Source organism: Oncorhynchus keta, chromosome 10 (genome assembly GCF_023373465.1).
Source record: "Oncorhynchus keta strain PuntledgeMale-10-30-2019 chromosome 10, Oket_V2, whole genome shotgun sequence".
Lineage (NCBI taxonomy): Eukaryota > Metazoa > Chordata > Actinopteri > Salmoniformes > Salmonidae > Oncorhynchus > Oncorhynchus keta.
In genome coordinates this window covers 46,722,729-46,744,091 of record NC_068430.1, presented here as the reverse complement: position 1 = coordinate 46,744,091, position 21,363 = coordinate 46,722,729, and the positions used below count along the sequence as shown (strand labels likewise).

The window sequence follows — 21,363 nt, the reverse complement described above, 5'->3', positions numbered from 1 at the left end:
TCTACTTACTGGTAGTTGGTGTCACTGTGGTGTCTCGGGTCGAAGTAGAAGTAACAGTCGAAACTAGTGGGAAGCAATATGATTACACAAGAATAAGGTGTTACATTAAAATGTTGTTCACTTAATTTTACAGGCCTGTAATCTAAACCATTAACTGTATAATTGGTATTTGCAGAGATGGTCATTTAGAGACTCAACACACCTTCTGTAGGACTCACTGTCGTGCTGGGAGGCAAAGTAGATCTAGGACCTGGTGTTAAAACCACTGAGAAAACACATTCATGAAATTAGCATTTTATTAATGATTGTATTAATGATCATCGTGGTGTTGTTGGCCTTTTGAAATACCTTCATGACTTGTCTATTCAAAGTGGGAAAAGTAGGACTATAAAATCACTACGGACAGATTGCTTCCTGCCCTGGTAGATTATATTTCTCCTCATTATAGAGATGATGAGACCAATTCATAAGGTGATCGAGTCTTTCAGGACAGATAAGGTGTTGATTGTTGTTGACAGCTTCCTAGAATAAGGTCACCATGTGTCTAACAGCTGAAGCATAACAGCGCATAGATACAATCTAAACGCTGAACCAGTTCAACAAAGAAATTAAACTTCTCATCCTGGGACTCAACACCAGATCAGCCTGGGATCTGGCCCAGATTAAGACAGTGTGGAGATCCATATGTCAAAGTGCTATGCTCCAAGGAGCGATAAAAAAATGAGTGAGTGATTGAGTTAGTGGGGGAGGGAGGGTCAGAATTAATATAGTCATATTAAACTAATCAAAGGGTAGTCAGATCATGAAGAACTACTGATAGATTCTTATTGTATAAATAATGACTCACCTGCAGATCTGTACCCATCACTGCGTGGTGAGAGAGAGTTTGGTCCTGAGCTCACTCTGTAGTCACAGCTCACCTCCTTATGCCTCACTGACTGTAGACTTCTGATAAGGTTTTTCTCATCCACAGAGAATTGACAGAACCAGCATTTGGAATCTGTGTGTTTCTTCTTAATGATATGTGCTCTTATGAGACACTTACTCTTCTCTCCAACATACAGGTTACAGGTGGTGTCATTACTGACAGAGCCAGGAATTAAACAGGTGATGATGAAGTTCTCATTCAGACTGACTGTAATATTTGGTTTCTGACCTGTTGGAGAGGACAAGGACTTAATGAAGTACAAGGCACACTATTCAGCATATAAAAATATACCAAAGAGCCTATAGTATTTAACAATACAAGTTCAAATCATGATGGTCATAAACATGACATGGACTTATGATTTGCATAACTACTTTGAATTAACTTGGACTGTGATTTAAAAACATGAATTACAATGAATTGATTTGTTCAAAATAAGTTAGCAATAAATTTAGCATTTGCCCAATGAGCACAGACATCAGTTCCACACCTAGTTTTGATTTACATTTGATTGAGTTGTCGACTAATGTGAATTCAAAGTGAAATCAACAACATTTCAGCCATGTCAATGGATTTAGGTTCAAGTTGGGTTCAAAAGTTATTTTGTCAAATCCAATACATTTTCCACGTTAATTTAATGTCATCAGAAGGGAAAACTATTTTTTGTTGAAAAGACGTATAAACAACGTTTATTCAACCAGTTTTTGCCCATACCATTCTACACTTATTTTTTTTTTACATATAATACATATTTCTGCATTTTTTATGTAAGTATCTTACCTGTAATTATGTATTTCTTACTGCGGGGAGACAGAGAGTGTGATCCTGTGTTCACTCTATAGTCACAGCTCACATCTCTCTCCAACTGCAGATGCCTGAACAGATCATTCTTAGTAACACTGAAGGTACAGAATAGTTTGGATGATGCTGCGTTAAATCTCCTCACCCAAGCCTCTTTGTAGGCCTGAGGCTGGTCTCCAGTGTACAGGTTACAGCTATCACCATCACTGACAGACTCAGGAAGTACACAGGCAATAGTGATGTCATGAGATGATTCGTCATTGACACTAATGTCTGGTTTCTGCAGTTTACCTGTGAGGAGAACACATCAATAACTGTCCATACTGTAGGTTAATGAGAATACACACCTCTTTCTGTACCAGATAACGAAAAGAGTAAGAACTAAAGAGTCTGTATATGTTAGCATGACATTACATATTCCAATCTGATTACAGTGAGCCAATCAGATCAGTGTATTCATAATAATAATACTATTTTACCAAGAATAGTGATAGGCGCAGGATGACTGTGCATCGATGGATAGTGAGTCTCTACTGTGAAAAAACATCTCATACCATGATTATTATTCGATTTTTACTGGGTAACTAAAAACTCATAATAATGATACTGACCTTGGGCTTTGATGGATTGGAACGTATCTAGAAATTATAAAATAGATTATCATCTGCCATTCAAAAAGTATGTTTTAACAGGAGACACCTGAACACTTCACACAAGTTGGTAAAGTAGCGTAATCTACTGTAATGCATTAATGGGGATCAAGCAGTGGTCATTCTTATCTGAACAAATTGTAAAATAATGATAGAGAGAAATAAATAAGATGATTAATGGAATAAGATACAAGACACTCATCATAGCCATGAGATTCAGAAATATCAAGAGTTCCTCAATTAAAAGACTAAAAGAGGGGAGAGAAGAAGAGGAATATCCTGTAGAACAAACAGATGATGAAACTGTAGAAATGTAGAAATAACTCACCAAAAAGGAGGATGACCAAGAACAGATGACCAGCCATATCAGGGATGAACAATGACATTTTTCAGACAGCTACATACGATTAGTCTGACTTCACAGTAAGGTGTGTGACTGAGTCAGAGGATTGTTTGAATAGAGACGTAAATGTGGAGCTTGTGCACAGCAAAACCATAGAGAGCAGAAACCTAAACAACAGGCTCATACAGCAAGTGTATGGTCATACGCTCTACTCCATATGCATTTGGACAGTGAAGCTAAACATATATATTTGGCTCTATACTCCAGTATTTTACATTTGAGAATGTTTCATGTAAGGCGACAGTACAGAATTGACCCTTTATTTTAGGATATTTTCAAAAAGTTTTCATTCCCCTTGACTTTTTATTATTATTACTATTGTGTTACAGCCTGAATTCAAAATGTATTTAAAAAAAACACGTCTGAACCATCTACACACAATACGCCATTATGACAAAGTGAAAACATGTTTTTTTGTCATTTTTTGCAAATGTATTGAAAATTAAATACCGAAATATCTCATTTAGATAAGCATTTACACCCCTGAGTCAATACTTTGTATTAGCACCTTTGGCAGCGATTACAGCTGTGAGTCTATCTGGGTCTCTAAGTCTCTAAGAGCTTTCCACACCTGGATTGTGCAACATTTGCCCATTATTCTTTTCAAATTTCTTCAAGCTCTGTCCAATTGGTTGTTGATCATTGCCAGACAATAGTTTTTAGGTCTTGCTATAGATTTTCAAGTATATTCAAGTCAAAACTGTAACTCTGCCTTTCACTGTCTTCTTGGTAAGCAACTCCAGTGTAGATTTAGCCTTGTGTTTTAGGTTATTATCCTACTGAAAGACGAATTCATCTGGAAAGCTGAATCGACCAGGTTTTCCTCTAGGACTTTGCCTGTGTTCAGCTCCATTCTGTTTCTTTTCTGTCCTGAAAAACTCCCCAGTCCTTTAATGAATACAAGTATACCCATAACATGATGCAGCCACCACTGTGCTTGAAAATTTGGAGTGGTACTCAGTAACGTGTTGTATTAGATTTGCCCCAAATATAACATTTTGAGTACAGGACATAAAGTGAATTGCTTTGCCACATTTTTTGCAGTATTACTTTAGTGCCTTGTTGCAAACAGGTACAGGCTTCCTTCTTTTCACTCTGTCATTTTATTTAGTATTGTGGGTTAACTACAATGTTGTTGAACTATCTTAAGTTTTCTCTTATCACAGCCATTAAACTCTGTAACTGTTTAAAAGTCATGACTGGGCTCATGGTGAAATCTCTGACCGGGTTTCTTCCTCTCCGACAACTAAGTTAGGAATAATGCCAGTGTCCAAAGTGTTATTAATACCTTCACCATGCTCAAATGGATATTCAATGGCTGCTTCTTCTTTTTTTCCACATCTACCAATAAGTGTCGTTCTATATGAGGCGTAAGGCAACCTCCCTGGTCTTTGTGGTTGAATATGTGTTTGAAATTCACTGCTCGACGGACCGACCTTACAGATAATTGTATGTGTGGGGTACAGTGATGAGGTCATTAAAAATCATGCTAAACACTATTATTGCACACAGAGTGAGTACATGCAACTTATTATGTCACTGTTAAGCACATTTTTACTCCTGAACTTACTTAGGCTTTCCATAACAAAAGGGGTTGAATACTTATTTACTCTTTTTTTACCTGTTGGATGCATTTGCGGTTTGTTTTGATTATGTTTTGCTCAATAGGAAATGAATTGTATCCAACCATTATGAAAGGAGGTATCACATAGGTGAAATAATATACATAATTACAGTAGATTTGGCATTTACTAGGGGGAATAATTTTTTAAAAATGCTTGAAGGGGAATATGCCCCGGACTTCTTCAAAAACTACAAAATATAAATATTAACACAGTAACAGATATTATGGATAGACATGTAACAGAAACCAGTTGTCCATGTGTAATACAGTAGAAATATTACCTGTTAACCAACTTATTTACAGTAACTGGATGTGTGATAAACAAAGGATGTCGTGTGAGAAAGAATGTATTTGTGTGAGACATAGATACAGAAAGCCAGAGGTGTAGTTTCAGTGTGTCTGCAGAAGACTGTACAACCCATCAGGCTGGGCTGAGGTTGCTGGTCTGTCGGGGATTGAGCTATATACATGGTACATATCAGACTAGAGAAAAGAAACAGATTCACTTTAGGGCTTCGAATCTACAGTGCAGTAAATGTAATTCATAAGGGAAATTTTATGAGGATGTAACACCAATCTTAAACTAAAAGTCATAAAACACAGTTAGAGAGACTTTTTAAATGTTTTTTTAACCTTTATTTAACTAGGCAAGTCAGTTAAGAACAAATTCTCCAAACCCGGACAATTGTATGCCGCCCTGTGGGAAACAGCCTGGACAGCCTGGATTTGAACCAGGGTGTCTGTTGTGACGCCTCTCGGGAGCCACTATAGAGTTGTCAGGAGAGAGAGAGAGAGAGAGAGAGAGAGAGAGAGAGAGAGATACTTTAATCTTCTAGTCAGTCTGTCTGTGAAAACAATGCTACATATCATAATATAACAATATAATACAATGAATTGTATAATGATATATCTATACTCCATGCAATTATTTGTGCAGTACTTACACGTTCATTTGCAAATGCCTGTGTATCCACATCAACGGGACCTGCACATCACAGAGAGACAATTCCATGAGTAAGAGGTTGTGTATGTACAGTGCCTTGCGAAAGTACATTTACATTTACATTTAAGTCATTTAGCAGACGCTCTTATCCAGAGCGACTTACAAATTGGTGCATTCACCTTATGACATCCAGTGGAACAGCCACTTTACAATAGTGCATCTAAATCTTTTAAGGGGGGATGAGAAGGATTACTTTATCCTATCCTAGGTATTCCTTAAAGAGGTGGGGTTTCAGGTGTCTCTGGAAGGTGGTGATTGACTCCGCTGTCCTGGCGTCGTGAGGGAGTTTGTTCCACCATTGGGGAGCCAGAGCAGCGAACAGTTTTGACTAGGCTGAGCGGGAACTGTACTTCCTCAGTGGTAGGGAGGCGAGCAGGCCAGAGGTGGATGAACGCAGTGCCCTTGTTTGGGTGTAGGGCCTGATCAGAGCCTGGAGGTACTGAGGTGCCGTTCCCCTCACAGCTCCGTAGGCAAGCACCATGGTCTTCAAACATAAAGATATAAAACTGTATTTTTTGTGAAGAATCAACAACAAGTTGGAGACAATCATGAAGTGGAACGACATTTATTGGATATTTCAAACTTTTTTAACAAATCAAAAACTGAAAAAATGGGCGTGCAAAATTATTATCAGCCCCTTTACCCCTTTAGTGCAGCAAACTCTCTCCTGAAGTTCAGTGAGGATCTCTGAATGATCCAATGTTGACCTAAATGACTAATGATGATAAATGCAATCCACCTGTGTGTAATCAAGTCTCCGTATAAATGCACCTGCACTGTGATAGTCTCAGAGGTCCGTTAAAATCGCAGAGAGCATCATGAAGAACAAGGAACACACCAGGCAGGTCCGAGATACTGTTGTGAAGAAGTTTAAAGCCAGATTTGGATACAAAAAGATTTCCCAAGCTTTAAACATCCCAAGGAGCACTGTGCAAGCGATAATATTGAAATGGAAGGAGTATCAGACCACTGCAAATCTACCAAGACCTGGCCGTCCCTCTAAACTTTAAGCTCATACAAGGAGAAGACTGATCAGAGATGCAGCCAAGAGGCCCATGATAACTCTGGATGAACTGCAGAGATCTACAGCTGAGGTGGGACACTCTGTCCATAGGACAACAATCAGTCGTATATTGCACAAATCTGGCCTTTATGGAAGAGTGGCAAGAAGAAAGCCATTTTTTTAAAGATATCCATAAAAAGTGTTGTTTAAAGTTTGCCACAAGCCACCTGGGAGACACTCCAAACATGTGGAAGAAGGTGCTCTGGTCAGATGAAACCTAAATTGAACTTTTTGGCAACAATGCAAAACGTTATGTTTGGCGTAAAAGCAACACAGCTCATCACCCTGAACACACCATCCCACTGTCAAACATGGTGGTGGCAGCATCATGGTTTGGGCCTGCTTTTCTTCAGCAGGGACAGGGAAGATGGTTAAAATTGATGGGAAGATGGATGGAGCCAAATACAGGACCATTCTGAAAGAAAACCTGATGGAGTCTGCAAAATACCTGAGACTGAGACGGAGATTTGTCTTCCAACAAGACAATGATCCAAAACATAAAGCAAAATCTACAATGGAATGGTTCAAAAATAAACATATCCAGGTGTTAGAATGGCCAAGTCAAAGTCCAGACCTGAATCCAATCGAGAATCTGTGGAAAGAACTGAAAACTGCTGTTCACAAATGCTCTCCATCCAACCTCACTGAGCTCGAGCTGTTTTGCAAGGAGGAATGGGAAAAAATGTCAGTCTCTCGATGTGCAAAACTGATAGAGACATACCCCAAGCGACTTACAGCTGTAATCGCAGCAAAAGGTGGCGCTACAAAGTATTAACTTAATATGGGGGCTGAATAATTTTGCACGCCCAATATTTCCGTTTTTTGATTTGTTAAAAAAGTTTGAAATATCCAATAAATGTCGTTCCACTTCATGATTGTGTCCCACTTGTTGTTGATACTTCACAAAAAAAATACAGTTTTATATCTTTATGTTTGAAGCCTGAAATGTGGCAAAAGGTCGCAAAGTTCAGTGGGGGCCGAATACTTTCGCAAGGCACTGTATGTATGAGTGTGTGTTTGAGGGGGGATCATGTGTATTTCACATGTCTACATTGCATGTGTGTTACTTAGTCGAGTTTGCCCTATTCCATTAGTAACAGCCAAACAGAAGAAGTGCAAGTAACAAGGCTTGATGTCATTTCACACTTCTCCTCATGTCTCAAACCCCCCTACAGATCTACAGCTCTATATTCTCATGCTGCTGATGCTCTGACACATTCATTTCTGTTTTAAGTGTTATATATGCGTTTTGATAAGGTTAATATGGTTGGGCCCAAAGTTTAAGCATGTACAGTAGCTGTGCACGTACAGATGGTTCTGAGTTCTGAGGGACAAACCTGAGGGCATGAATGTGTACAGTACATAAGTCATCTGAGAATCGATTCCAGCATCTCCTGAATCCACCTGTAGTAGAGAGAGAGGGAGAAGAGAGAGACTTTTTATCCTCCAGTCGTAACAAACTGTCTTTCTATTCTATTCTCTAACTCGAGACATGAACTGCACCCTCCTTTGTATCACAGGAAGTGTTTGTGGGTTTTGTGTTATTCTGAGGTCTACACATGTCCAATGCAAGATGTAGGTTATTTGATCAAAAATAGTTTATAAGACTAAACTCTGTACCTACTTAGGAACACATTTACAATGTTTAACATGAATTAATGTATTAAGAAATTATTTCTGCGGAAAAACATCTTATTTGATAATAAATAGCCATATAAATCTGTAAATAAATATAGCTGTTGATTTGATACTTTGAACATTCATATGCTGAAGTACTACTAATGTAACATTAAGGTCTTGATCCTCAGATCAGACAGTCAGAGGATGCTGGTGAGAGGAGTTATAGGAGGACGGGCTCATTGTAATTGTTGAAATGGCATTAATGGAATGGAGTCAAACACGTAGTTTCAATGTGTTTGATTTGTTTGACTCTGTTCCATTAATTCCATTCCAGCCATTAAAATGATCCTGTCCTCCTATAACTCATCCCACCAGCCTCCTCTGTCAGAGGAGTACATGTGTACAGATTCCACTGTAATGTAGAATAATCACCATGACTCCGCTGCTCACCGCTCCCATAGACACCAAATCATCTACAACAGAAACACAATGAAAATGGGATTACAGTGTTTGTACATGCGTGTATATAGTTCTATAAGTCGTATGTTACATTTACATTACATTTAAGTCATTTAGCAGACGCTCTTATCCAGAGCGACTTACAAATTGCTGCATTCACCTTATGACCTCCAGTGGAACAGCCACTTTACAATAGTGCATCTAAATCTTTTAAGGGGGAGAAGGATTACTTTATCCTATCCTAGGTATTCCTTAAAGAATATGTGTGTATGTTTGATGTATTTTGTTTTGGAACATACATTGTCTGTGATCATCCTGTCTGGCTGTAGGTCTGTACAACATAAAAGTATATAAGAAGGTTGTGGTAAGAATATCTCATCATGGACAATACAGAACTAAAGGTTGATACAATCTGAATCATATTCACAAGGGAATTCTTACCTCAGAGAATTGGTTTTCTCTGAAAAACAAATGCAGTTAAATTAATTAAATTGAATATAGTCTAACCTATACAATATGATCAAAATGAGTAAATGTTGAAATGATTTGTTTTGCAGAATCAAATGTACTCACTGGTCCTCCTGCAGAAACAGACAGCTGTCAATCCTACCAGGAACACGCCCACTCCAGAAGCCACACCCAATGCTGCCTGCCATAATTGCCCCACTATTTGGTGACATGATGACATCAGGAGAGGTCATTAGCTCTTGTTCTTCTAAGAAAATGTGCACAGCTCTGTTTTCATGTGTGAGAAAAGACAGCTAGAAAAGGATTCTTACCCAGAATGCTTTCTTGACTGTTTGATTCCACTTCACTTTCTGTGGAGCTTTGACCTCCTGGTCACATGCAAGAGAGAAGGACAGTTAACAAAGAGAAGGACAGAGTTATGTAAATATTTCTAAGGAGACAAATTGTTTGATTAATTCTAAAGCTTTGACTGAATTTACATGTGGCTATATTTGCAAAATTGGTCTATGCTTTAATAGACAAAAATATTTCAGTTGGACTCGCTGGGGTGTCAGTGGTCAAAGTACAGCAAACAGTCAACCCTGATGCAAAGCAAATCATTGGATCTGATTATACGAAAATACATCTAAATGGGTTGATTTTAATCAATCGAATATCAACCTCTTTTTGTAATGAGGCAAATTTGCGATATCAAAACATGGAGAAGATAAAGCTACTCTATTTGTTTTACTTATATTTGCTAACTAGATAAAGATGATTAGGAGAACTGATGAAGGATTCACTGCCCTGCTAGGAGTCAAAGGGGAGGTCAAACCTGGTGAGAAGATATTACTCATATTACACAAGAACAAATGAAAGTTAATGTAATATCTAAGGTCTTTCGATAAGCATGAAGAGAGAAGTACACTACACATTACCTACAAATCAGATGGACTAAAAGTGGTTAAAAATCTGGACTGAAATTACAAGCAGCTATGAATACATCTATTAGTTAACCAGTCAGAGCTTTAGTGAATGAATGTGAACAAAGATATTGTATTTGCAAACTAAGTTAAAATTGGAGGATCTACTTACTGGTAGTTGGTGTCAGTGTGGTGTCTGGGGTAAAGGTACAAGTAACAGTTGAAACTAGTGGGAAGCAATATGATCACACAAGAATAAGGTTTTACGTTCACATTTGGGTCAATTAATTTTACAGGCCCGTAATCTAAACCTTTGACTGTATAATTACTATTTGCAGAGGTGGTCATTTAGAGGCCCAACACACCTTCTGTAGGACTCACTGTCGTGCTGGGCGGCAAAGTAGACCTAGGACCTGGAGTCAAACTCACTGAGAAAACACATAATAATGAAATTAGCATTTTATTAATGATTGTATTAATGATCATCATGGTGTTGTTGGCCTTTTGAAATACCTTCATGACTTGTCTATTCAAAGTGGGAAAAGTAGGACTATAAAATCACTACGGACAGATTGCTTCCTGCCCTGGTAGATTATATTTCTCCTCATTATAGAGATAATAACACCAATTCATAAGGTGATCAAGGCTTTCAGGACAGATAAGGTGTTGATTGTTGTTGACAGCTTCTTAGAATAAAGTCACCATGTTATCTAACAGCAGAAGCCTAACAGAGTATAGATACGATCTAAACACTCGACTAGATGAACACAGACATTATAATACTTGTGCTGATTATCCCAGACGTTGGTGTTGAGGCTTGTGTCATATCTATACAACAGCTTAATTATCTAACAGAACAGCTTCATTTACACATTAACACAACTATTCTTATTGCTGAAACTTGTGTTGCTTTAAAATAACTGCAGTGACACCTTAAAAGCACAAATGTGTAGTCTACCTGCTATAGAAGGTGTCTGTATAGTTGTTGGATCGCTGATGTGAACTCCCACCAGATCTAAAATAATTTGGGATTGAAATGTGGTATTTAGTTTGTTGGTCAGAATTAATATAGTCATACTAAGAAGATGCTAAAACCAAATTGAGTCAGATCATGAAGACCTGCAGCACTGATATATTTGTTTAGATAATGACTCACGTGTAAAGCTGTACCCATCACTGCGTGGAGAGAGAGAGTTTGGTCCTGAGCTCACTCTGTAGTCACAGCTCACCTCCTTACGCCTCACTGACCGTAGACGACTGATCAGATCACTATGTTTTGGAGTGAATTGACAGAACTGCTCTGAGGTGGCTTTTCTCTTCATGATCATTGCTGTGAAGGATGGCTGACTCTCCTCTCCAACATACAGGTTACAGGTGGTGTCAGGACTTAAGGATCCATGAATCAAACAGATGATGGTGAAGTCCTTATCTAAATGGACTGTAATGTCTGGTTTTGGATCTGTTGGGAAAGGACAGAGACTCATTTTTGCATCACTCTATTAGAATGTAATGGATATGTCACAAGTGACACTTACTAAACTAGAGCCTGCCATTCTCTTTATATTACGTATCAGCATGTCTTATTTGATATCATTCCTATTTATGAGTGCCATTTTAATTTATCTTTATTTAACTAGGCAAGTCAGTTAAGAACAAATTCTTATTTTCAATGACAGCCTAGGAACAGTGGGTAAACTGCCTGTTCAGTGGCAGACAGACAGATTTGTACATTGTCAGCTGGGTGATTTGAACTTGCAACCTTTCGGTTACTAGTCCAACGCTCTAATCACAAGGCTACCCTGCCACCCCTGCAGTGGTGCTGTGTGCTGTGTGTTTACAACGATTGCCTTTCTCTTAATTCCTTAACATTCTCACATGTGAAATCAAATTGAATCAAATTGAATCGCATGGACAATTTTGCTTGCTTGTATGGTGTGCAGTCATTCCACAGATGTCCCTTTCCCTGCTCGGGAGGAAGAGCCGAACCCTGTTCGGGTAGAGCCAAACTAATCCTGCTCGGGTAGAAACAAATGAACAAACCCTGCTCGGAAGGACCCGAATGAACATTGGCCACCGATCGGGAAGCAACTGCTGTGTTAGTTTGGCCCGTTGCTTCAAGTTCGCCTACAGCCCTAAATCCCAGCCTATTTATACATTTCTAATAGGACCGTAGTGATACTGTGTATTACTGAGTTTCTAAAGAACCTTTGATTGTACTTTTGCCTCTCTGTGGTTGTTTGCCGTGGGATCTTAGAACTCTACTTTTGACATTTACACTTCAAATATTTATTGTCTTCACAACAACTATTTTGAAATGACATTGGATGAGATTGTGACTTAAACAGAATCATTCAAGACAATCTGAATATAACATGTCTTACAAAGAATAGTAAGAGAGACAGAACCACTGTGCATCGATGGATAGCAAGTTTCTACTGTGTAAAAACATCTCAGTTTGATCTCAGCAGATGAACTTTGACCTGCCAATGAGAGCAGCTCAGTCCCCGTGAGTGACTTTGTACAGGGTGAGTGTTTAGGATTTTTTTAAACCACCTACTTACCCAGAACAGTGACTGAGACAGGGTCACTAAAAGGAGATGTGTGAGACTTCCATACAGTGTAGTAACACGTCACTTTGACCACAGCTGGAAATGTTGGACCAGACCTCTTGAGCAGCTCAGTTCCTGTTATTGTCTGAGTACACAATGAGTCTGAAAGATTCTTCCCCACCTCTATGTTGAAGTAACAGTGAGACACAGGCAGAGATGGAGGAGTCTCACAACTCAGCTGAACTGATTCTGTTTCTCTGATGACTGTAGAACTCACTGTCAGCTGGGGAATGTCTGTGAGAATAGGGAATTAAGCATTTAGCATTTAGTGGTTTTGACAGACTAATCCCTCCTTGTTATTTCAGGCTTAAGGATCTTGAGTCAATTACTTTATGCAGCGACAGTATGGGAAATTAAGGAGATATAACATATTGCTGGATTGTTTCACGTAATAGATTATGACAACACACAGTATGATAATATATCCCAAGAGGAACATGGTAATGATGGCACAACAGTACATCGTTTACAACCATTCAAATAGTCTTCTTACCCTGAATTGTGACTGTTGAAGGCTCACTGTGTATGGATCTAAAGTGTGAACCTTTACCACCGTACTGACATTTGATTTTGACCTCAGCTGGTGAACTCTGACCTGTCCACCTCACCAGTAGTCTTCCTGGGAGTGTCTGTTGACAGGGTGATGGAAGGGTGAATTCCACTTGCCCAGTCATTTTGAAGTAACACTCAGAGACAGATGGAGGAGTCTGACAGTTCAGCTGAACTGAGTCTCTCTCTTTGATGACTGCAGGAATCACTGTTAGACTGGGCTGATGAAGATCTGTGAGATCAGTGGGATGATGGAGTGTCTTTTAATTGAATTATAAATTCATTTTCAATGTTTAACTACTCATACAGATAATGTACAACTTAATATTATATGAGTTTGAAAGAGAAAACAATTCAGACACTGTTGTCTATTTAAGCAATAAATAATGAGAGCCCGTGCCAGGAACAGCCCTTAGGAGAGAGTTATCACACAAGAATCCTCGGCTTTGATGGACATTTTGCTTTTGTAAAACGGTTTCCAACTTTTAAATAAAGATTAAGGACATGTCTTTCATTCAAGACGTATTATTGTTCTGACTAAATGTGTTTTATTTACATCCTTTCACCAGGACATATGCACATTTTGGAACGTTGCTATATGGGCACAGCCAAACAACGGAAGTGATGGATTTCTTTCTGAACAGAACTGTCCCAGAGCTTGGGGAGGTGTGTCTGCGCTTGAAGTGGGATCTTAGTCTGTTCTGAACTAGATCCTCTGTGGCATAGTGAGGTCACAGTAAAAGAGACCGACTCCTATATTGTTCTGAACTGGATCCTCTGTGGCATAGTGAGGTCACAGTAAAAGAGACCGACTCCTATATTGTTCTGAACTGGATCCTCTGTGGCATAGTGAGGTCACAGTAAAAGAGACCGACTCCTATATTGTTCTGAACTGGACAAGTGCACAAGACAAAACTTTACCAGCATCACACATATCGGTGAATCACTGTGACATATGAAATACAAGTGATAGGGTAATCAATCTGTAATAACTACGTAAAAAAGTAACAAACGTGTTAAATTATGTGACGTACAGTCATATCTAGGTCCTGATTGGTCAACAAGCTGATTTGACGCATCAAACAGTGTTATTTCACGTGTATCTTTTTTTAAATGCAAAGACCCAAATGGAGTTCCATACTTTTACAGATACACAATCGAGAGCATCCTGTCGGGCTGTACGGCAACTGCTCTGCCCCCAACCGTAAGGTTCTCCAGAGGGTAGTGAGGTCTGCACAACGCATCACTGGGGGCAAACTAACTGCCCTCCAGGACACCTACACCACCCGATGTCACAGGAAGGCCATAAAGATCATCAATGACAACAACCACCCGAGCCACTGCCTGTTCACCCGCTATCATCCAGAAGGCGAGGTCAGTACAAGTACGTCAAAGCAGGGACCGAGAGACTGAAAACAGCTTCTATCTCAACGCCAACAGACTGTTAAACAGCCACCACTAACATTGCCTGTTCACAGTGTTATTTCACGTGGCTGCTGCCAACATACTGACTCAACTCCAGCCAATTTAAAAATGGAAAACTGTATCACTAGCCACTTTAAACAATGCCACTTAAAATATAATGTTTACATACCCTACATTACTCATCTCATATGTATATACTGTACTCTATACCATCTACTGCATCTTGCCATGATGATGTAATACATATATCACTAGCCACTTTAAACAATGCCACTTTTATATGTTTACATACCTACATACCTACTCGATACCATGTACTGCATCTTGCCTATGCCATTCTGTACCATCACTCATTCATATATCTTTATGTACATATTCTTTATCCCTTTACGTTTGTGTGTATAAGGTAGTTGTTGTGGAATTGTTAGGTCAGATTACTCGTTGGTTATTACTGCATTGTCGGAACTAGAAGCACAAGCATTTCACTACACTCGCATTAACATCTGCTAACCATGTGTATGTTACAAATACAATTTGATTTGATTTGATACTTTCCAGTGCACGACACACTGACATCACGTACAGATGCGCATGACTCTTGGCTGCAGTAAGAAAGCCACGCCATCTGCTCACATTCAACATAGCCTAGATTTACGTTTTTATTAGTTCTAAACAAAATAACTTTTGGGGGGGGCTCTCCTAACGCTTACAATGATGTGTTGATTCTTGCTTGAACAGTCAATAAGAATATAATTTGGTGTTGATCTTTGTAAATTAACTATTTTGGATGCATCAAGTTGTTAGCTAGAATGCTAAACACTCACTGACATGTCCATAGGCTGCAGCCAAAGATATCCAAAGAGACATTTTACTGGTTGAAGTTGAAGTTATTTTTAAGTATAATGCATTTGATTTACAATGATGACACAAACGTTATATTAAGCAGGACTTTCGTACGACCCTTAAACTCCAATTATAATCCAAAAGTAGTGTGAAATGCACTCATGGGCAACATGTAAATAGAGGCTATTTTTGTTGGCGTTCTGCACGAGGGCGATGCGCGCAACGTTTGCAAACACAAAAAAGAGTCTATTCACTATTCCATTTGACTGCTCAATATACTATCACATCAGCACAGCCAGGTAATTTATTATCTTGATCTCCACTGTAAAAAGCATTTAGATATTATATCCCATTTATTTTAGACTAGCATTTGGTTTTCAACAGTGGAGATTTGTATTAATCTTGCTGTCTGTCTCATTCCACGAGGATGCGGACCTATGTTGACTCCAATCCTTCCCACAGTTGTGTCAAGTTGTCAGGATGTCCTTAGGGTGGTGGACCATTCTTGATACACACAGTAAACTGTTGAGCGTGAAAAACCCTGCACTGTTACAGTTCTGGCACCTAGTAGCATACCCGGTTCAAAGGCACCTAAATATTGTGTCTTGCCCTTTCCCCCTCTGAATGGCACACATACACAATCCATGTCTTTAACCTGTCTCCTCCCCTTCATCTATTTACTGATTTAAGTGGCTTTAACAAGTGACATTAATAAGGGATCATAGCTTTCATCTGGATTTGCCTGATCAGTCTATGTCATGTTTATGTTTTGTATACCCAGTGTATGTATACAGCATCTCATGGAAGGATGACATCGTATGGATGAATTAATCAAAATAACGTTTTTATTGAAAATATGTCAATCATTATTTGAATATTTTGGTAATCCGTTGTTTTGTCTGGTAGCCCAAAAAGTTACATATTGCAGCTTTAAATCCATAATAATGATACTGACCTTTGGCTTTGAGGAATTGGAAGGTATCTAGACAAAACAAAATGGGTCATTATCATCCTCCTTTTTGCCATTATGAAAAATAAGAAAAGATGGGAACACTTTACACACTTTACACAAGCTGGCGAAGCAGAACAGTCTGTAATGCATTCACAGCCATGTTATCAAGCAGTGGTCATTCTTATCTGTACAAAATGTAAAATAATGACAGAGAAATATAAATCAATAGGATGATCAATGGAATAAGATGCACTTATTATAACCATAACATGTTGAAATATTAAGAGTTCCTAAAGTTAAAGACTAAAGGAGGGGAAAGAATAATGGAATATCCTGTCGCACAAACAGATGATGGAACGGAGAAATAACTCACCGAAAAGGAGGATGAGCAAAAACAGATGACCAGCCATATCAGGGATGAACAATGTCATTTTTTAGACAGCTACATACATACTGTTAGTCTGACATCACAGAAGACGGTGGCAGTGACTGGGACAAAGTTTAAATGTTTCAATAGAACAGCAGATGTGGAGCTTGTTCACAGGAAAACCACAGATGTCTCATATGACAACTGTGGGCTAATGTCATGTTGCAGAAGACAAGGAGGCTGAACATTCAGAATAATTTATTGGTTATTATTTTTAGGTTCTGAAGCTACCTGTCTTTATCAAATTGCATTTTGTATCATTATTGCAGGCAATTAAATTTTTTAAACCAACAAACTAACTTGTCTTTCTGAGAAAAATATTTATCTTCGACTTGTTTTAAGTTTTTAACAGCTGCACAATGTTTAACTACAAAAACCCTGCATTTGTGGTTGAGAGTTAGAATCTTTAAAATGTAGAAGGGTTTTCATATTTCATTTATGTTTGGTGAGTCACGTTTAATAATATGCCAGAGCAGTAAAGGAAAGGAAAGGATGGAAGGAAGGACCGGAGGAGAGAAGAAAAAGCGAGTTCACACTACTCGGACTGGTCAGTTTACCTTTAATGCTCTGACTGGTACCTACATTTCAGCGCCCGTTCAGATAAACCGCGTGCTTTGCTTGAAGTGCATAACATTGAACCTGTGTAGGCTGAGAATGCAGTTGCTGTTTTTAAACTAACGTTTTTATATAGCCTAACTTTGATATTAACCGTTTGATCATGCTACCTAAAAAAAAGCAGCAGCCGCTGAAGAAGTAACGGATATTTGGTTAGATTTATTTGTCAATTTCATTGTTAGAATCCAGCAAAGTACCTGCTGTGGCACGAAGAACTCCTCTTCATCCACCCACGATGGTGTTGGTTAATGAAGCGCTGAAGGAGTTGGACTCGAATCGTCTCATCACAGGCCATTCGCGGCTACATAACAGACAAATATCAATCTGTGGACCTGATGAGGTTGAAGAACATGACACGCAAGACCCTGAAAATAGGAATTGAGGGCGGGGTATTGGTGAGGACATCAACTCGATATCAAACGGCGCACAGGGGAGGTTTCAGGTAAGTGACCCATGCATGTCTAAATCTTATTAAAGTAAATGCACAGTGTTTCCAGATTTCTATGAAATATGACCTATAATTTACAACATGAGTGAAATGGAAGTTGAGAATTATATTGGTTCTAGAGACAGTCTTCTATTTTTAGCAGTAGACATTTAATTTCCAAACAATGTTTTTCAAACTATGTCATTTTTATATTGAAATGTGCAAACAGACAGCTGCTACCAACTACTTATAATCCATGGATGGCAGTTCAGTTCAAATCAGAACTGGCAGCCATTGCTAGTGTACCCATGAGTTTCTACTCAAAATGTCAGGGTAAGAGGATCCAAAAATCAATGTATTATGTCTATGGCCACAACACAACAAGCTGTACATTTGGCATGCCTGCTGCCTAAATTGCAGCCTTCCAGGCTGTTGGCAACCAGTAACTACCAAAATAAAGGGAACATTTGAATAAATGATGGACAAAGTTTATGGTGTGTGTCGGGTTTACCTGCCATGGTTTAGATCAATTTGTAGAATTTATGCCAAGGCACATTGAAGCTGTTCTTGCAGCTGGTGGAGGCCAAACACCCTTTTTAAGACACTTTGTTGGCGTTTTCTTTATTTTGGCAGTTACCTGCATGCTCTTGTGATAAAATTGAATCCAGTTATTTTGAGAAACTATTGATCCTCTGTGGCTAAATATGTTCTCTGGTGTATTTTGAACATTGAGAACAGGTTCCCTTGGTTGGTTAAAAAATAATTCATTTGTTTTTTTGCCTCTTGGGCCCAGCCCCTGACTCACATAATTGACCAGTCACATTTAGTTATTATGCAGTTTATTTTTTCAGTTACCCAATCAAGGCAGGGCCTCCCATTTACCCAAACCTTTCCTCCCTCCATCGGATGATTAGCAGAGTGGCAGTAGGAAGCTGTCTACACTCATTGAGAGCGGGCTCCTGAATCCTTCTGTGCTTTGCGGTTGCAGTAAAAAATATATACTACATATCTAATATGTACTGTAAAATGTATGTATAAATTTGTGACCTTTTTTCTGCCTTCTGGGCCCAGGGGCTTCAGCCAAGGGAAGCACCTTTGTTAATCCTGATGGGGAAACAAAGCTTCCTGGAGCGTTGAGAATTTCCAGCTAATTGTCTGAAATAGGTTAATTACTCAAGGCTTTGATCGAGTGCACACTAGTGCCGCCTGCTGGTCATCGAATTTAGAGCAGCCAAATTATTATAGATTATGTCCCACACCCCATAGAGTGTGTGTGCAGTGTAGCCTTTTTGTCTTCTACCAATCAGGTGGTTGTTTGACGAAACAAAGCTTTGGACGTCATTGATCACGTGCTTGTGATAAGGTGATTTCAACGCATACCTCAGAGCTCAGGCATCAAACATAACATCACTATACCGGATGAGTCCACAACATTTTTTGGGTACAAATTAACAGAATATACATTTTTTTTTAAAGTGAGATCTCCACTGGATAGTTACTTTAATAGGCTCCTTGTGGCAACTAGGCTTTGTTAACCCAAGTAATTAAATCAAGAATAATGTGATCCAAGGTGAATGGACTTTATTTTCTGAATGTGATCGTAGTGTAACAGTATAATTTTAAACCGTCCCCTCGCCCATACACGGGCGCGAACCAGGGACCTTCTGCACGCATCAACAACAGTCACCCACGAAGCATCGTTACCCATCGCTCCACAAAAGCTGCGGCCCTTGCAGAGCAAGGGGAACTACTACTTCAAGGTCTCAGAGCAAGTGACGTAACCGATTGAAACGCTATTTAGCGCCCACCGCTAACTAAGCTAGCCGTTTCACATCCGTTACACTCACCCCCCTTTTGACCTTCCTCCTTTTTTCCGCAGCAACCAGTAATCCGGGTCAACAGCATCAATGTAACAGTATAATTTTAAACCGTCCCCTCGCCCATACCCGGGCACGAACCAGGGACCTTCTGCACGCATCAACAACAGTCACCCACGAAGCATCGTTACCCATCGCTCCACAAAAGCCGCGGCCCTTGCAGAGCAAGGGGAACTACTACTTCAAGGTCTCAGAGCAAGTGACGTAACCGATTGAAACGTTATTTAGCGCACACCACTAACTAAGCTAGCCGTTTCACATCCGTTACAGTAGCTTACCTGCCAAATGAGCCAAACTTCATGGTACCAGTGTTGAATATAAAGTGGTGTGTTTATTATATGCCAAACATATTGAACATGGGCTTGCTGTTTAATATAATGTAGCTCACCGTGTGATCACTCTCCCTTGCCAGCTGGCAGTCAGGGGTAGGGTCAAGGAGCCCAAGCCAAAGGCCACTGAGAACACTGATCCCAATGTGGAGTATACTGCCAAGGTTGGAGCCAAGAAGACTAAGGACAAGGAAGCCAGGAAACTGAATCCACTGAATTGATTGTGCTCATCACTCCTAGGATTTAGACATCACCCTATAATCTGCCCAATTGTATGGGATCATTGTTATTGAGCTACACCCATTGCAATGGAGGACATTTAACATTGCTCATTCAATGACTTGTATGGGTATCTCTCTTCACCTCATTGTGTCTATGATTGCATGCATACACACACATCACTAACTCTTGTCTCTAGAAGCTGAGAAGAAAAAGGTTACAGCCAAAAAGCAGAAGGAAAAACCTTCAGAGGCAAGTGTGGTTTCAGTTATGTTATGACTATTGGCATTGTTCAAGTGGTTTTGGGTTATAGGGACTTTTTAAACACTTTTGTCATGGGTACTGTTCCCTATTTGGGCTTTACCATGGTTGAATTTAATCTCAAATTGAATCTCATGTTTTAAATGCCACCACAAACTAGCAGCATTGCAAACCTGTCATTTTCATCTTTCAGGATGAAAACTCAGGAAGTCCGCAAAAGTATCTGCTTCCAAGGTGGCCCCTGCTAAGAAGCTCAAGTCAAAGAGGACAAAGGGGCAGAGAGGACAGCTGAGGATCAACCCAAAGCACAGAAGACTACCAAGGGTAAAGGGGCAGCCAAGAAGGGTGCAAAGGCCAAAGCTTTCCAGAAGCCTGCGGAGGGTGATGAAGGGGACACTGCTGCTCCTGAAGTTAAAACCTTTGTAAAGATATTTAATGATTCACTGATGCAAGTTTATAAGTTAAAAAAAAATATATATATATATAAAGCTGTTAAGTTCTTGTTTCTTGCACCTGCTTAATCAGTACCCTCTTCTGCCAGATTAATTGTATCACTAGTACAGTGACTACCCGGTTCCTGGAAAATATTGATGGTTGATGGTTGTTTTCTATACAGTCAGGACTTTGTTGTTCATGGTTGACGACCATGGCACGATTCGTTGGAGAAATCTGGTACAGTGAGTGTGCAGATGGTTGAGATCCATCTGAGCCTGGAACACACTGGACATGATATCTTGGTACCAGTCTCCTGAGGGACGACCCTGATACTGGTCTCTCACTGTTCTCTTCACCATGGAATTTTTGATGCTGCTGGTTTGTGGTAGCAGTCTTTCTATACAGTTAGAACTAACCATCTCAAAACAAACATTTCCCATAACTATGAAGCTATGGGAAGTTATTCAAAACTGT

At 39.4% G+C, this 21,363-nt stretch overlaps 1 protein-coding gene across 4 annotated transcripts in view; it reads right to left on the bottom strand.

Moving 5' to 3' along the window:
- Nucleotides 1-21,363, bottom strand: part of LOC118372821 (uncharacterized) — a 68,915-nt gene that overhangs the window by 5,133 nt on the left and 42,419 nt on the right. The window contains exons 1-16 of one of the 4 annotated variants that reach the window (XM_052527197.1): nt 16,673-17,502; nt 16,303-16,329; nt 13,024-13,311; nt 12,483-12,764; nt 11,078-11,380; nt 10,880-10,936; nt 10,287-10,349; nt 10,094-10,147; nt 9,331-9,387; nt 9,125-9,217; nt 8,993-9,011; nt 8,851-8,882; nt 8,525-8,565; nt 7,810-7,876; nt 5,351-5,391; nt 2,988-5,171 (exon numbers count right to left, since the gene is read on the bottom strand). The exons of 2 other annotated variants lie outside the window; for them this stretch is intronic. In XM_052527197.1, coding sequence (XP_052383157.1) covers nt 5,046-5,171; nt 5,351-5,391; nt 7,810-7,876; nt 8,525-8,565; nt 8,851-8,882; nt 8,993-9,011; nt 9,125-9,217; nt 9,331-9,387; nt 10,094-10,147; nt 10,287-10,349; nt 10,880-10,936; nt 11,078-11,380; nt 12,483-12,764; nt 13,024-13,311; nt 16,303-16,329; nt 16,673-16,730 — 1,608 coding nt within the window. In that variant the 5' untranslated portion in view covers nt 16,731-17,502 and the 3' untranslated portion in view covers nt 2,988-5,045. Of the gene's footprint in view, nt 1-2,987; nt 5,172-5,350; nt 5,392-7,809; nt 7,877-8,524; nt 8,566-8,765; nt 8,883-8,992; nt 9,012-9,124; nt 9,218-9,330; nt 9,388-10,093; nt 10,148-10,286; nt 10,350-10,879; nt 10,937-11,077; nt 11,381-12,482; nt 12,765-13,023; nt 13,312-16,302; nt 16,330-16,672; nt 17,503-21,363 lie in introns of those variants that run through there. One more of the 4 variants, XM_052527199.1, reaches the window with a different exon arrangement.